The sequence below is a fragment of the Aspergillus wentii genome (genome assembly GCF_001890725.1).
Source record: "Aspergillus wentii DTO 134E9 unplaced genomic scaffold ASPWEscaffold_6, whole genome shotgun sequence".
Classification (NCBI taxonomy): Eukaryota; Fungi; Ascomycota; class Eurotiomycetes; order Eurotiales; family Aspergillaceae; genus Aspergillus; species Aspergillus wentii.
The window spans coordinates 1,286,654-1,303,486 of NW_024467837.1; the positions used below are offsets into that span (position 1 = coordinate 1,286,654).

General features: G+C 40.7%; 6 protein-coding genes across 6 annotated transcripts; 2 read left to right on the top strand and 4 right to left on the bottom strand.

Moving 5' to 3' along the window:
* Nucleotides 1-1,272: 1,272 nt before the first annotated feature.
* Nucleotides 1,273-2,879, top strand: ASPWEDRAFT_114890 (uncharacterized protein; the record flags this gene model as incomplete). Its single annotated transcript, XM_040828530.1, has 5 exons — nucleotides 1,273-1,748; nucleotides 1,834-1,956; nucleotides 2,085-2,139; nucleotides 2,199-2,338; nucleotides 2,426-2,879. 5 exons carry the CDS (start codon nucleotides 1,273-1,275, stop codon nucleotides 2,877-2,879), a joined length of 1,248 nt encoding a protein of 415 aa, XP_040686783.1.
* An 88-nt stretch (nucleotides 2,880-2,967) lies between these two features.
* On the bottom strand, nucleotides 2,968-4,262 carry ASPWEDRAFT_43172 (uncharacterized protein). The gene is made up of 5 exons (XM_040835967.1): nucleotides 4,201-4,262; nucleotides 4,084-4,150; nucleotides 3,815-4,020; nucleotides 3,502-3,758; nucleotides 2,968-3,444 (listed from the first exon to the last, which is right to left on the bottom strand). The coding sequence occupies exons 1-5, from the start codon at nucleotides 4,213-4,215 to the stop codon at nucleotides 3,408-3,410; spliced, it is 582 nt and encodes a 193-aa protein (XP_040686784.1). The 5' UTR covers nucleotides 4,216-4,262; the 3' UTR covers nucleotides 2,968-3,407.
* A 4,170-nt stretch (nucleotides 4,263-8,432) lies between these two features.
* On the bottom strand, nucleotides 8,433-10,584 carry ASPWEDRAFT_43173 (uncharacterized protein). The gene is made up of 2 exons (XM_040835968.1): nucleotides 10,360-10,584; nucleotides 8,433-10,264 (listed from the first exon to the last, which is right to left on the bottom strand). Exons 1-2 carry the CDS (start codon nucleotides 10,380-10,382, stop codon nucleotides 8,665-8,667), a joined length of 1,623 nt encoding a protein of 540 aa, XP_040686785.1. The 5' UTR covers nucleotides 10,383-10,584; the 3' UTR covers nucleotides 8,433-8,664.
* A 53-nt stretch (nucleotides 10,585-10,637) lies between these two features.
* Nucleotides 10,638-12,913, bottom strand: ASPWEDRAFT_61270 (U2 snRNP complex subunit CUS1). Its single transcript, XM_040838568.1, has 2 exons — nucleotides 12,551-12,913; nucleotides 10,638-12,491 (listed from the first exon to the last, which is right to left on the bottom strand). The coding sequence occupies exons 1-2, from the start codon at nucleotides 12,602-12,604 to the stop codon at nucleotides 10,893-10,895; spliced, it is 1,653 nt and encodes a 550-aa protein (XP_040686786.1). The 5' UTR covers nucleotides 12,605-12,913; the 3' UTR covers nucleotides 10,638-10,892.
* A 1,589-nt stretch (nucleotides 12,914-14,502) lies between these two features.
* On the bottom strand, nucleotides 14,503-15,020 carry ASPWEDRAFT_115037 (mitochondrial 37S ribosomal protein mS33; the record flags this gene model as incomplete). Its single annotated transcript, XM_040828544.1, has 4 exons — nucleotides 14,503-14,531; nucleotides 14,591-14,640; nucleotides 14,696-14,904; nucleotides 14,982-15,020. 4 exons carry the CDS (start codon nucleotides 15,018-15,020, stop codon nucleotides 14,503-14,505), a joined length of 327 nt encoding a protein of 108 aa, XP_040686787.1.
* Nucleotides 15,021-15,175: 155 nt separating this feature from the next.
* ASPWEDRAFT_43176 (ribonuclease III) lies at nucleotides 15,176-16,627 on the top strand. The gene is made up of 2 exons (XM_040835970.1): nucleotides 15,176-15,274; nucleotides 15,367-16,627. The coding sequence occupies exons 1-2, from the start codon at nucleotides 15,212-15,214 to the stop codon at nucleotides 16,360-16,362; spliced, it is 1,059 nt and encodes a 352-aa protein (XP_040686788.1). The 5' UTR covers nucleotides 15,176-15,211; the 3' UTR covers nucleotides 16,363-16,627.
* Nucleotides 16,628-16,833: the final 206 nt, after the last annotated feature.

Genomic DNA, 16,833 nt, shown 5'->3' on the forward strand with positions numbered 1-16,833 from the left:
CACCCTGGGCTCACTGAAGAGCAGGCCCCTCAGTCGTTCTAACGTGGCGTCTACCGGAGGATACGGCGCTGCGATGGGATTCCTCAATGGGAGGATGACAATGGTTGTTCCGCTGCACAAGCGCCTTATGGGCTTAAAATGGGTTGTGAAGCAGTTGACTACACCACATGTACCGATTAGGTGACCCATGCCCTCTATAGGTTTGTCTGGGGAAGGACCAATCCTGCTGCATCCTACTTGTCTTGTTTATTCAACATTCTTTCAGCAGAACCCAATGTCCAGACTTGCACTACCCAGGATTGTTGAAAGGATCAAATGGCCTTGCAGCTAACACCCCTCCATTTCCTTCCCCGTCCCCGTCCTCGTCCTTTTCTTTTCTTTTTCTTTTTCTTTAATTTTTTTTTTTTTTCCATTCTACTAATGTTGAACCCTTGCCAGATCCACAAATAACTCTCGTCTTCATTGCATATTGCTTTGATGTTATTTATATTCCCTGTACCTTACAGCTTTTTGCTCTCGGACATCCGGCCCCCTTCCCCTCTAGCCAACCCCTTCACTCCTTTCGTTGCGTTTTTTGCTTTTTCCTTTTTCCATCTTCTTTCTTCCCTTTTTTACATCCTTGTGTGGGAGATGAAGAAAATTATGCTGTTACGCTTCCCGGGATGATCTCAGCCCCTCCCCCCCTGGTCGCTCGCTGATTACTTTGCTTCCGGGTAGGGTGTTAGGATCTCATGTATGACTGGTTCTTGAGGGCTCTTCATGCCCGCCATGCTGGGGCTCACAGTGAAAATAGATGGATTAAATAAAGCCTCGAGCTCTCAATTTACTTTATATTTTATTCGTGGCCCCGAGTGTCTATCCTCGCTTTGCTCTGTTGTCCATAGCCCAGCAGTTATTTACATTATTTCCCCTCCATTTCCCATTTCCCATTTCCATTGATTCTTCTTCCGTATACTACCTACAGAATCAAATCGCCCAGAGAGAGGTTGTGCTGACTTGTTGCCTTCTCTTTCTACCTTGCTCTTTGCTCTCTATCATACTGGTAACAACCCCCAACATCGATTGCTGGGGAAAGGACACATCAAACGTGCAGGTTATCATTCCCTTTTATTCCAATTACCACTACAGACTAAAACAACAGAGAAAAGAAAAAGAAAAAAATTGGCATCATTATCTGACGAGGGGTATATCCTCCTGTGGATTCGAGTCTTGCTTGAGGATAAATTGTGCATTTAAACTAGAAGATATCTTATCCCCTAACTACTAAGCATAATGAGCAGCTTTGGGAGACGCACCAATGATGGACAAGATAACTATCTTATGAACCAACAGACCGCACTGCCTGTTCCATATGGTCATGCAGATGGTCATGAATTCAGTGCTAATGGGTCTGGGCCATATCACCTTTCTCATCAACCCTTCAACTCATATGCACATCAAGTTAGCCCGCCATATAGCCAACATTCAAGTCTATCTTCTGCCACACAAAATCTTTCTCCTCACTACTCGCCTGTGCATTCAGTCCCGCCCACACCGGATCAAGCAAGGCCACAGTACCAGTCTCCGAATTATATACCTCAAACTCGCTACTGTCAGTCAATAAGGTATATACCTCTTCGCGAGGCGCTTAACGAAGCCGATATTGAAAGCCAGGAGTCGCGAAATGAAAGTACAATGCTGTCTGAACCAGTGATCCCGCGGTTGGATGGATTTCCAGATGTGAGGGAGTTTGATCAATTAATGAAAAGGTATTCATTAAAGCATCCACCCCTCCAGACCATTGATTGGAAATCATGCTTACTGAGCCCTTTTCTACTTCTTTCTGTTTTATAGTTATGTGGATGATTTGTCTGTTAAAAAGCAGGACAAGGCCCTAATCCACGCCAAAAGAGCACGGAACATAAGGACAGTCTTAATAGACCCAAAAGATACAGCCATAGAGTCCGCCCAGTTTCGGTATGAACAATTACCCTTCTTTCTGCAACTTATGAAGATGCTTCTTCAAGCTCCTCTTGATTGTTTCTGGATTTCTCTGAAACCAACTCGGCTTGTTTCAAGGCAACATGCTAAGAACAAATAAATAGGTTCTGGGTCAAAAAGATGTTCAAGCTTCAGGCAATTGAAATTGGAACATCAGACGTACGTATTACTCCCAGTCTTTCTGAAAGAAGCTTCATCATTTACATGAGTTCTTATAGTGCACGAGGATGATCTGCCATGAAGGAAAGCCAGTGGCAATTCGAGAAAAATTGTTTAAAATACTCACCAAGGCCCATCAGCAGTGTCAACACGGAGGCAGAGACAAAACATCTGCTCAGGTTCGGCGGATCTACTCATGGTAAGCAAAACCTTCTGACTCCGATCTGAGTCATGTGCCATATTTCATTGTGTCGGAGGTCCGAGGGGTGTTAACGGTCTTTGAAAGGGTACCAAAGGAGCTTATCTCTCGTTTCGTGAAGATTTGTCCAACTTGTCAAGTACGACGGGGTAGTTCACGCCTAACACCCCCTAACTCGAGGAGAGGCTCGCCCCGTCTTGACCTGATCTCCCGCTCTCCCAAACTCCCGTCACCCCCGATATCAAGGCGCGAGTCTATTTTCAACGGTCCGATATCTCTAGAGAGGCCGCAGGCAGATTACTTTGGCCAATTCGACGGCCACGGCAATTGGGTAGACAGTCAACAAAGTTTCCCTGGACGCTCAGGTATAAACACAGGGCCTGCACGTCCCTTCAGTATAGGGGCTATGGGAAGCCTGCCGAGCTCGGTTTCTACACCATTGGATGATGCTTTTACTGGAGAATTGTCGGTTCCATCGCACATTAGTTACAGCCCTGGCTATTCCTCCGGCCATGGGAGTGTGGATAATCGCGGCCTCTAAAGACTCAGAATTCTATACTTCACTTTGATAATAATACTGTTTCCTAGCATAGCATACTTGTATTGTTTGCGTTTTTTGTTTGTTTACTTTTTGTCTTGGGGGGGGGATGGCCAAGTCAATGATAAATGAATTGAATCAGTTTTCCATATGTAGTACCTATATCAGAAATCGAATAATGGTGCCACACATTGATATTCTAATATCAATCAGAAGACAAGCGCCAGCTTCCTTAACTCCAAGGCATAATATCTTGATTTATACTCCGTAACATTGCTAAAACCGGCGTGACCTTTATTTTGCAGTGATACATTGGAAGGCACATGAAATCAGAAGTACTGGTTTGTGGCATGGCAGTCAATATTCGAGGCTAGGCAGTCACGATGTTCTTCTAATAGCCCACCAAGCTCAAAGGTACACCATCACATTAGAGATACAAGCACAGACCAGGCTGAAGAGGTTTTCCATGACTCAACAGTCACCCCTGACCTTTTTATGGCCCTACTTGCAAATTCAGTCTTCCAGTGCTCTTCAGACAGGCAGTGAGAATTTTTTCCCTTTCATGACCCTGTAATCATTTATTTTAGTAGGATTCCACCATTAGGGCAGTTTGGCGAAGACTTACTTGTTATAGTAGATGTAAAAAAAATCTGAGTACAGAAGAGTTTGTATGATTCCTGCTAGTACAGGTATCGGTTGGAGTTGAAAATGGCCATCCGAAAAGTAACGATAAAGCCAATTGGGAATGTAAAGGGCCCTGTACAAGCCAAGGGCAAACAAATAATGTGTAGTAATGGTGTCCGCTTCCCCAGTTCGCTGTAACATGAAAAGCTGGGGAAGAATGGCTACGGATTCGAGCCAAATTGAGAAAGTCCAAAGAATCTAAGCACTATTCAGTCCTGCGTTCCGGTGGAAAGTGGATATTAAAGAGCACTGACCTCTGAGACACTATAATCATGGGGGAAAACAAGTGCGAACAAAGCACTGAAGCCGAGGAGATATTGAACCTTGAACGTATCGATATTAGGATCATGGGTTGGCTTGTAATCATTAAGCATGAGATAAATGATGTATGCCGAGGATGCAATGAAGAGAATTTTGAAGATGGTGTTGTATAATGAATCGGCAAAGGTCCAAAATAAATCTGGTCAATGTGTACATGTCAGGAGAGGGGTCTGTTGTCTGTCAATTGGGATTATAAACCTACCAAGATAGCGGGTTAGGAAAACCATCAAATACAGTGCTTGCGATTTGAAAGACAGGCCGGAACAGCTCTACAATCCAGTCAAGAATAGGCGCTATGAGCAATGCAATGTGAACGTACACTCGAAGACTTCATCTTTTGTAGCAGAATGAATATTGATGCGAGATGTGAGAAATCCGCTATTCAAAAAATTAGCCCAAAGAGCCAAATTATGCATAGGTATGAATTGTTAAATTGTGCGGCATACTCACCTAGTAATCTGAATATATTCATGATGGTGGATTTTTTTTTTTTTTTTAAAAAAAAAAAAAAAAATCGATTAGTTGTAGATTGATGGGAAGAGACGGATTCTTAGAATATTATGAGATAGTGGACGCTGTTGGGAATAATTTATCAAGGTTCAGTGTCTTGCTGGAGACCGACATGGAAATCAATACAAGGTATTGACTTTTCCTGTGGCTGGACTCGTGAACTACTTGTTAGTAGCATACGAGATAAAAGCAACAGATGTTGACACGAAGCCTCAAGGATACGCGACCAGATTGGCCCCACCCTACGCGTGACTGTCAAACCATAACTACAGCAAGTACAGTGGGTACTGATACATTATCAAATAATTAGTTAGCCTGTAGAGTGGGCCGGCGTGCATACCTTACACTAGGGTGCAGGAAGTCCTGACCTGGTAAATACTGCCAACTAACACCGCTTTTTATTAACTAATGGTATTCAATTATTCTGCCAGTCCAAACCTCTGAAACTAGTATTTTATATACCACCTGTTCATGTCAATAACTATATATACATACAAGTGTTAACGGCTGCGCCTTGCGCGGCCTCTTACATGTGATAAATAAATATCTAAGTTCCTAATATCCTATACTAGTTATTATTATCTCTTTAAAAAAATTAAAAAAAAAACTATATACAATACCTTCTTTAGTAAATAGTAAACTACTAATATAAAACCTAATATATCTTATAATCACCCTAAGCTAACTATAGAATCCCTTATATAGTACCTTAATTCATAACCTCTTCCTAGCTATATTTATCTATAGAGTTCCTAGCCTAGTATTTATAGGCAGTCTCCTCTAGGGTAATAGTTAGCCCTATATTAGGATATTATTAAATACTATTAAATATTATTAGATTTATTAAAGTGATTAGGCTAGTTTAGGGATAGCTTACAGCCTTATATAACTAGTATTAACGTAGGAGTAGAGGGACTAGTTATCTTAAACTTCTTCTTCTTTTACTTATTATTAATAAAAGTTTTATTAGTAGCTTATTTACTAGGGTAAAAGGAGTAATATAAGCCCTTTAAAAGAGAGAGTTCTATATACTAGTTCTACCTATTACTTATAAGTATTAATACTTACTAGGAGTAGAAGGGGTACCTATAGTTATAGAACCCCCTTTATAGGTATTAGGGAGATTAGATATATTCAAGATTTCTATATAGATAATATAATAGTTATTCTAAAGATATAAACTAACTAATTAGGCTAAGATCTCTATAAAATAGCCTATATAAGGTATTTAAGAGTTGACCTAATAGGGAGTCCTAGGGAAGGTATAGAAAATTAAGAATATATTATAATTTACCCCCTATCTTCTCTTTAGTTAATATAGGAAGTTATACTTAAGATAAATATCTTATAACCCCTAGTATTAGTATAGTAGGCTATAATATAGCTAATAAAATATAGCTTTAGGTTATATATAAGAGGTAAGGTATTATAGTACTTATCCTTAATTAGATAATTAGGGAATCTAATAAGAGAGACCTTAATTAGTATAGTAAAACTATAGGGAAGAGAGGGAGAGACTTATAAGGATATATTATCTATATAGATAAATTTAGAAAGCTACCTACCTCTTTAGAGTTTAAGATAATTAATTACTTATCTAGGATTATAGCCTACTAGATATAATATAGGATAGTAAACTTATTATAATAAGTAATACTATAGGCTATCTCTTTAGGAACTACTAGACCCTCTAGGTATTTATATATTAGGCTATTATAAAATATAGTAAAATTTAGAAGTACCTTTACCTAGGTAAGTATAGGGGCTTTATTAATAACTATTATAATAGTAAAGTTATAGTAGGTTATACTAGTAAAGTAATTAATAGCTATAATAAAGGGATATAAGTAGTAATATTATATAAAGAAAAGGTAAATAGAAAATAATAAGTAAAGTATAAAATACTAGCATGTCACACGAGTTGAGTTAGAAGGTAGGACTTAAACTTATGAGTAGAGTTAGGGTTTAGGACTTAAACTCATGCTAAGAAGAGTAAGAGTAGAGTAAGAGTCTATATTTTTACTATATTTTACTGTATTTTTAAGCCTCCCCTATATAAAATAGGTGTATTTTTAGTATTATAAGTAGAGTTTTAAAATATTTAGAGCTTGAACTTATAGAGTAAGTCCTAAATCTTAACTTAACTCATATTATAAGTCCTGAATCTTAACTTAACTCATATTATAAGTCCTGAATCTTAACTCAAACTTGCCTCATTACTCAAACTCTACTTGTTACTCATGAGTAAACTCAACTCATGTGACACACTATAGAGGATAACCTTACCCTAAGATTATAATTAAGTATAGAGGGTATAGTAAATAAAGGTCTTCCTAGTACTATTAGGGCTATAGGGGAAGAAATAGGTATTATAAGGATCAGAGAGTTAAGAAAGACTCTAATTATATATTACTCTTTAATCACTATTCAGTATTACCTTATATATCTTAGTATAGTTATATTATTAGTTAATATTATAGTCTAGTTCTAATTATAATAAAGGATCATTAATTAACTCCCCCTAGCAGCCTTTATATAAAGGTAAATTATAATTAGTGAGAGATTTATCCTCTATATGGAGGTACTCTCTAATAAGGAATAGACTATAATTAAGAGAAGGCTCCTTAAGAGTAGGATTATAAGATAGCTAATAATAGGAGATCTCCTTAATTAAATATTTATAAAGAAACTCCTTAAACTTATCCTAAATTAGATGGGTATTATCTAAATCCATATAGAGTATAGTATATATAAATATATAATATAACTCCTATCTAATATAGAGTATAATTACTTCTTAAAAGTAATATCTCTACTTATTATCCTAAGGAATAATAGTATAGATATAATAGGTATCCTAAAAAGTATTAAAGAGTGCTATATAGATATATATAGTATAGCTATTAACCTCCTAAATAGACTTAGATATATTATAAGGCTTAAAGGGAACTTCCCCTAGGGCTAATTTTAGAGTATATAAATCCTTATAGCTCTAAGGTCCCTTTATATAGGTAAGGAGGAGATAAAGATAGTATACCTTATTATATAAAGGACTTATAAAAATAAAATAAATAGAACTAATTTAGGTAGTATTTTATTACTAAAGCTTCTAATATTTAATTTCTACCTAGGTTAGGTATTCTAGAGCCTCCTAATAAGTAAAGCTAGTATTTAAATAATCCTAATAGTACTTAAAGAACTTAAGTAATATTAAAGACTAGGTATTAATAGTATTATGTCACTGATAAAGGTGCCGTAACACCCCCTTTTAATAGTGTACTTATTAGACTAGTAAATATAGGCCTAATCTTATTCTATAAAGTTTTAATGATCTATAGCCTAAGTAAGGCTTTTTTTTTAGTATGAATTTAACTAATTTCTAGATATTTAAGCTATATCTATTTATAATAATCTATCTTATATAGTAGCTTTTAAATTAAGTCCTTTTTAATAGTGCTATTAGCATTATTAACTAATTTATATATTTTAATATAAGGCTAAGTTATAATAAGATTATATATATAATCTCTCTACTCTTTAAAGAGCTAGTGTGGCCATCTAGAGTATGGTAAAGTTATATTATTAATATATTTCTTTTCTAGCTAAATTATTAAGTTAATTATATTAATAGGGATACTTATAATAAATTTTTATAGGGCCCTAGCTAATAGAATAAAGCTTATAGATCCTTAATCTAAGCTCTAAAGAGAGCTCTTAATTTTATTAATGAAGCATTTAATATATAGATAATAATAATATACATTCTCTACTGCGTGTTGGTTTATATATAAGTTAACTAGGTAGGCGGTGTAGGAAATTGGTGAAAGGCGGTCGGAGGACCAGGTCAGGACTTTGTGCATCCCACTGTACCAAGTTACCAAGCTGTTACTGCCACATAGTGGCATACTAGCAGCTGTTAATTTTATGCCTTGTACGTAGTAGTACCTTATCACTACTAGGTAGCACTTAAAGTAGTACACCATGCTTCAGATCTGCATACTTCATACTTTAGGCTTTTGGGAGTTAATATGGACGTACTCTGCGTGCGCGCTAAGCTTCGCATTATTCAACTAAGCCAAAGCAGATGATAATGATATGATGTATGGATTCTTTACTCTAGGTCATAGCTCTTAAGAGATGCTCGACCCATGTTATTATATAAAATATGTATCCGAGGCTCCATAGAATCGGATCAATGCACCTATTCTTGAAATTGATGAGGATATCCAGACATTGGAAAAAACTACCTCTCCAAAGACCAAACAAAAAACATTCAGAAAGTCGTCCCAACGCCCACACTTTCACCATCCGTTATGCGCTGCAGGTGTCCATCTGCCAACTCACTTTTCAGAGCGCTGATGGCGCTTTCTCTGTCTAGCTTATCCCAGTCTCTCATGCCAAATCTCTTCAATTTTTGCCTCTCAGCAATTTGCTCAAACAGTCTTTCTTGGTCGGCTGCTAGCTGTGACAAGCGCCTTTCCATAGTTGGTTCTAATTGAGACAAAAAAAACTTGCCCCCCGGAATGATTGAACAGAGACCTGCGAGATGGTTGGTGAGTCTTGGGGCACGAGGATGAGTGGTAGGGGTGACACTGCTCTGGCGATGAACAGACTGCCGACTGGTCTCGACTCCGGATCCAGTCGGCGTAAAATTACCACGAGGACCCGAAGGAGCACTGGGAACAGGGCCGCGACGTGCTGAACCTCCTGCCCAGGAATTTTCTCTAAAATTTGATGCCCAGCGAGGGCGGGTCGGAGCCGAGAGCAAAGAAATATTCGGTCCACGATTATGGGACGAAAATGACTTCGAGCCATGGGAAGGGCCAGACGGTGGCAATTGAGTCGGTAAAAGGTATGCTTTGGGTTGGCTTGGGGTACTACCAGATGCATGTGTAACATTCGACTGAATCGATTCCATTTGTTGTTGGTTCTCCAGAGACCGAGTCACCCCATGACTTTCTGGGTCTCGCCTGCTCCCCGAGGATATAACGGTGTGTTCATCATTAGGAGATATATGTCTCGTCCAATCGCGACCAAATGCTTGATATTTCGCCGGATGGGTTCGTTCTTGGTAAGGGGGTGAGCGATCAAAGGGCCTAGAAAATGGCCGGTGTGGTATGGATGAGTTAGCTGGAGATCGACTCCTAGAATCGAAGGGCTGTGAGTTGATCCGGTCAACGTGACTGAGAGGCGATGAGCGTCTAGAATTGGCAATCGAGCCCGGGGTCGATGTTTGCACAGATGAGTTGCCCTTTGAAGGGGATGGTGAACGCCTCCTTATGGTATCTGGATAACGCTCTCTACGTCCACCTTGAAAAGGACTTCGGGACCGAGGCAAGAGTGGTGCATGAGAAACATTTTCCCCGGAAATATTACGCCGCGACGGCGAAGCGGGCTTTCCATATCTGTCGCAAGTCGACGATGCGATACACTCTCTTTTGAAAAACCTGAAATCCTGACTAGGCGGTGATTGGTCACGTAAACGTTTTGGTGTAGTTCGGCCCCAGGAAGCGTCACGGGTGCGGCTATCACCGAAGGGAGATCTTGGACGCCAGGAGGTTTGCAGCGGAGAGCGCGCTCTTCCATCGCGTCTGGGTGAGAATCTTCTAGGGGATCGTGTTCTCCCGTAAGTTCCAGCACAAGCATCTCTGTTATGGAAAGAAGGGCTTCGAGAGCGACGCCGGAACGCTGGGGGTGAACGACTTCGTAAACGATCGTAAACGCGACTATTTGATGGCACCCACGTATCAGCAACAAGGCGAGGCGACCGATTTCGTGGTGGTGATCTGGCGTGGCGGATATAGCCTCTAGAGGAAGAGCGTCCTGATCTGCCAGTTGGGCGATAACTCTCACCCCCACGGCGATCATCAAACCTGAAGTTCAGTGGCATTAGCTGCTGTTCATAGAAAGTCTGTCGCACCTTGGTCGGTGAAAATATTTAATATATGATGTTGATGTATATGCAAACCTTCTATTGCGGTCCCAGTCCATCCTGGAATCTCTCTATATCAATATTTCTTGGGGTTGCGATTCACCAACATTAGACAATCTAAAAATCAGGCAAATAGAGAAAGTGCACTTGATAGCAAATAAGGAAAGATATATGGAACTGAGGTGAAGATATTGGATTTGAAAGCGTTCTGTATACCTAACGACTTTCAAGTAAATGAGGACGTACCTAGGTAGATAGGTCAGTACCTAGTTAATTACCTCAAGTGGTGTTAGATAAGGATGGAGTAGAAATGCCACGTGACCAGCCAGAAGTTGCATGTGAATGATACACCTTTATATGAACAACAGCACAACATATCTAATGAGAGAAAGGGTTTTATCATGCTATACTCCAGCACATTTCAGCCCTCATAAATAAAATATCCAAGCGAAAAGCGAGATCTTATACAAAATTTAAACTAAATGATCTATCTAGCTATTACCTATCTGGCTGTTACCCGACATATCAACAACCCAAGCCAGAAACTTCATTTTGATAGTGAATAACATTCAATGTTTATTTCTTCTTTCCTCTTCCTTCCTAAATCTTTTTCGGCTTTCATGTGCAATCATATCACTAAGATCCTCCTGGAACTCCCAATTCGGGTTGGTTTCTTGCTTCCTTTGGGATTCGTACAGATCCTGTAAGCCTTCTTTGCTAATCCCATCACTGGCTTGCAGTGAATCTGGGTCCACGGACACATCAACATCGCCAGGCTTTTTGCGTTTCCGGTTTTGTTCCTCAGCCCCTAGCAGAGGGAGATTATGTGAGGATGTGTTCAAGTCATATGCTCTGTCACCCCCAAAGAATCCCTGGACTTGGGTCTGTCGCTCAGGAATGACCTGGAAAGCATTTCTGGGGTGTGTAGGCTCCTCAGATTGAGTCCCACGATGAGGTTTCCTCACGTCGAATTCCCCTGTAACTCCCTCTCCCGTGAGTTCAGATGGAGCAGCGGATGCTATGCCACTTGGTGTTTCCAGGCCACTGGGCGTCTGAGTTCCCGCCTCCTCATCCTGTTCATCTATCTCTTCCTCATCTTCATCATCTTCCTCGCTATCTTCGTCGGAATCTTCCGGTGCCTGCAATTCGCCCCAAAGGTCTCTTTCAACAGGCTCGCCTTGCTGGACATTTTGCTGCGGTTGCAATATACCAAAAATATCACCACCGTAGAGAGGTCTATTGTGCTCATCCACAGGAGGTTTCCCATATCCGCCAGGATGATACCCCCACATGGCTCCAGGAGGCGGGGGTGCATTCAGACCCGGAATTTTCAAAGCTGGGTAGGACGGAGGGGGTCCATACCGCTGTTGATTTATTAGCCATGGGGGCGGCGCACCAGGTGGCATATTGAGTGCTTCTTTGAGTTCGTGGCTTAGCTCGCCCGGACGCAAATGTCTGAGGTTGGTTTCATATTCTTTTCCTTCGTAGTAGACCTCACCATAGCGAGTGAGTTCAGGTTTTGTTTGAAAGCGGAAAAACGCCTCATATAGCTTTTGATAATCGATGTCCAACCTTCCCATTTTAGGCTGAACTCTCTCTCTTTGTTTCTGCTTCAGCGTCGCTTGCTCTTGCTTCTCTAGAGCAGCATCACGCATTTCTGAAATTCCAGTCTCTTGGATGAATTTGGGCAGAGAAAATGGTGCCTTTTCAACTCCCCTTTTCGACGACAAGTATTCTCGCTTCAAGGACCAGTGAGGAGGAACAGGGACAACATTTCGATGAGCTTTGATGTGAACCAAGAGCCGCGGATCAGGGGCTGATGTGTCCGTCCACTCAACTATCTCTGGCTTTCGGACCATAGCTTTGAGCTCAGCAACAGAAAGCTTGTTCAGCTCTTTGCGCTTTCTCTTTGATAGTTTTGGTTCGCCTTCTTCATCTGGTATTTCATCGTCGTCGTCAAAATATACTTCTGGTTTTTCAGGCTCTTTCAACGTCGGTCCATCTTCGGCTTCATCAAATTTGCTGGCAATTTCTTGGTACATCTGCCATAGAGGATCACTGGGGTCTGGGGGCGGAATTGACTGTGGCTCAATGCTTGAATTGGGAGAAACATGCGCTTCATCGTGTTCAGACTTTGCATTAGGTGTGTCATGACTGGGCTCTGTAGCCTTTAACAAAATGAAAATCAGTTTAATGCGTAATGAATAGTAGAAGCGAGGATTCTTACACTTTTCTGAGCCTTTTTCCTTGCCCTCCTTAGCTGATTTTTGCCTGGTTTCATTATATTGCTTGTACTTCGTAAAGGGATGAAGGCTTCCTCAGATAAATGTAATAAGGGAATTCACGATAATTCCAGGAGATGATAGTAGTGTCTTACACTGAGTCTTCTGGGTATGGTAATCAGTAGCAGAATTCCTGGCTTAGGATATCGCAGTACAAAGTAGTTAATGGTTTAATCATGTTGCACCCGCGCTGTTTCTTCTAGCGTACTTCCAGGTTTGTACCTGTATGTTACATTATCATACTCTAGGTCATGTGACTTTATATCCGCCCTCTGGAAGGTACATACTCACCAATCTACATGGAAAATAACTCTCAACTTTTGTTTCAGGCTTCTATTCCAGTCAAAATATTGATTCATTTTACAAATACATCTATATCTTGATGTATCTCACTCCAGTACCTACCTAGGTACCTAAAACGTAGGTGTGACTCAGTTTCTTGACCGCCCTTCGCACCGCCTATCTATGTAATTATGTACAGCCGAGTATACCTACATGATCACCTACACAGTCGAGGTATACAGTGCATGACAAAAAAAGTCCCAACCTACCTAGGCACGTACCTAATTTTACTGTCATTTGATACAGCTCGTAACAGCTCAATCAAAACCCACTGATCTGCCGGCAAAGCCATCCATGGATCCTCCATTTACCTTATGAGATGTGTAATTTAAATTACACAGGCGGTGGGTAAGGGCGGTCAGAAAACGGGTCAGGACCTTTTACCTCCCACTGGATCTGGACTACCTACATTCCATGGCAGTAAGTACAGGTACTTACATACCTAGGTAGGTAAGTTCCATCTTAAAGCACTGTACCTAAATAGGTAGGCACAGGCACTGGGCTATTGTATAACCTCACCCCTTGTCATATTGGTTGAGAGATATCCATTCCTTGGGATCCGTGTTGAAATTCCGGGACATCTCGGGGGAAATGTCTGAGTGCCATACTATTAGGATTTGCCTTTTAGGTGTAAGCACCCATGGGCCACTAGTGCATTCGAACTCGAGGGGAGTTCTCGGAATCCCAAGAAACCCGCGGCGGGTCATCATATCGCTCATCGTTGTCGGGAAAGTCTAGCTCTTTCCTGGCACAAATAAAAGACGGCAGTTTTTCCAAATGAGAGAAACGGGAACAGTAGCAACACTTTAGCTGTCTCTGCCGTAAGGCTTTAGGTTTTCTTTGGGGATCGGACATCCTTCTATACTCTGTGCTATCAACTTTTCCAATTTTATTCAATAGATGTGGAATAGGTAATAAGTACTTAATCGGGTAAGAAGTAGTCATATAATCCATTCGGTACTCTAATACGGAGTACTACCAGCTTCCTGATGCTCCATGCGTACTTAGGTATCTATATGTGCACCATGGGTACTTACGGTTGGCGCCCTGGCAAAAGTAACAGAAATTAAATGCGAGATCAAATCATACTGTCTGAACATGGCAGGACACCTATACACACAATGTACTAAGCAACTAAACAGCATACAGCATAGAATGATTAACCGCGTAGTTGACCTTCGAAGATGTCTTTACCTTCCTAGTGAGCCACAATAAACTTATAATAATAATTGAATTCTAGAAGTCAAACAGCGACTTGGACAGAGCATGTTACCAAGATTTTATTTTTACTTATACTGGGAGAAAAAAAAAAAAACATCAGACTACATATTACATTAGCTGTACTTGCATACGCTTGGACATACACGAAGGCTATGCCTGTCATTAGAAGAGTTATGAATAATTGAGCCGCCAATGAGAATATTCTTGATGTAAATTGAAGCGCTCGCCAGCCCATGTAGGACAAGTAATGTACAATGATTCGACGCCTGTATTATTCCAGTTACTTTCGAGGTATTAGCTGATATTGTGGCATCGTTTGCGGGGTTAATGAGCACTATTTCTTCTTCTTCGCTGATCTGGATTCTGTAGAAATAGAAACATTAGGAATCTCACTTCGTTCTCTCGGGCCCAGTGAACATTACCTGCAGCTGTCCTTTTCTTCTTCGGTCTACCTTTCCCTCGCAATTTCGCGCTGCAACGAGTTAGCAAGTTCGTATATGATATATTGATAGAGGATGTATACATACATTTGAATTGCCTCCTCCCTATCGTCCTCGGCTTCATCGAAAGTTGTTAAACCAATGGGTTTATATGTATCTTGCAAATCTCGGAATGATACTGTTTTTTTGGGATACCATGCTGCAAGCGCCGGTCCACGCAGTCTCTGTCGTAAGACCTTATTTCCTAAACGAAGTCTTTGCGGGTTGAAATTCAACGAGAAAATACGACACTGGGCCTAGAAGGAAATTTTCTTGTTAGAACTTGAAACCAAATAGCAAAGAAGAAGAGAGAAAGGGTTCTAAATCGTTATACTTTGACCAGGTCTAATATTCGATGAGATGACACCGCCATCTTGGAGTAGCAAGACGATGATAAGAGTAAGTCGACTACGCTCCTGTATTGATTGACAATGTGTTGGTGTCACGTGATATGAGCGTATGGTACCATACCTACCTAGGTAAATACCAGCGGAGTTAGGTAGAGGTTGGCTCACAAACAAGGTAGTTGTAACTTTGGAGTTCGCTTTGCATGTATGCGAGCATATGGATTCGAAACGAAAGTCAAGCTGTACTTCCCCAGCCAATCATCAATACAAAAGAGTCAAGGTAAAAATTACACCAGAAAAAAGTGTCCCTGCATGTTGACTAACTTCATCCACTCTCATCCGAAGATTGATCATTTAAATGACTCATCACAGGAGCGATCTACAAAGGTGCTCTCAGTCAAACAAGACGAAGCTCGATCTCGCCTCGATCTGCTAAGGAAATTGGTTCGCGAAATTAATGACAGTCATCAATCTTTCCAACACCATGCCGCCGAGGCTGGATCCGATATCATGCTAGCGACTGCCGAACTGGATAAAGCATTTCGTCTTCCAAGAAACTCGCCGTCGCTTTTGGCATCGCCTAGTATTTACTGCCCAGAAAAGCCACGTGAAATTTCTGAGGAAGCATCATCAGGGCATGAACGGGAACACAGTTTACCTAAACTACCGCCTATTGTCGATCCATTTCTTGAGAAGGCTGTGTTCACACATCCCGGTGTGAGCAACGATACTAAAGGCTCTTATGACCGACTCGAAATCCTTGGGGACGCTTACATCGAACTTATGGCTACAAAATTGATTTGGAATAGATTTCAGGAGCTTCCTTCCGGTCGGATATCACAGATACGGGAGCTTCTAGTTAAGAATGAAACCCTTTCTGAGTATGCGACCAGCTATGGCTTTGATCGCAGGGCTTCGGTGCCACATGATTACTTGACCCAACCTAGGCGATGGACTAAAACAAAGGGTGATATTTTCGAGGCTTATGTCGCTGCTATCATACTTTCTGATCAAGCCAATGGTTACAGGCAAGCTGAAGAATGGTTAACGCAGCTATGGTTGCCAAAGATCGCTGGCTTTGGGGTCCAGGCGTCAGATATGCAAGGTAAAGAAGCACTGGCAAAGCAGATAATGGGTAAAGGAATCAAACTCAAGTATGTTGATGAAAAACCCCCTCTTCAACTGGGAAGAGGGATGCAGAGATTTTTCATTGGGGTATATCTTACAGGTTGGGGGTGGACTAGTAAACATTTAGGCTCTGGTCAGGGTCTCAATAAGACAGCTGCTGGGGATGAAGCAGCACGTCAGGCTTTGCTGAATGAGTCTCTCATCAATGAGATTGTTGCAAAGAAAAAGGCATGTAGGTAGAAGATGGAATAATGTTATTTAGAGTATGCCAAATCTCAAGTACATTTCAGCCACATATGAATTCACATTTATGTATTTATGGTAATGTGGCTTTAAGATAGTGTTCTCTGATGGGGGGTTTGGGAGGTTTAGCAGTTGTAGGTCAGCATGGGTTTACTGAAAAGAGCAACTTAACTAGGTAATATTAAGTAGACAGTTATTCCTTCATCTGGTGTTTTGTTCATTTTAGCATATTTTATAGCCTTGGCACTCCTGATTATTAGTGGCCGCCTGACCACCCACCGCCTCTGCTAGTGGGTGGTCAGCAATGTAAAGGAATTTTCAGTATAAAGGAAAAAAATAAAGCTATTCATATTTTTCTTACTAAGCTCTAGTAGAATCTATAAAATAAAGCTAATTAACTAATTTTCCTACTAATTCTCTATATAAAGCTATAGAATTATTTTCTTCTAAAGGTATAGATAGGAGATA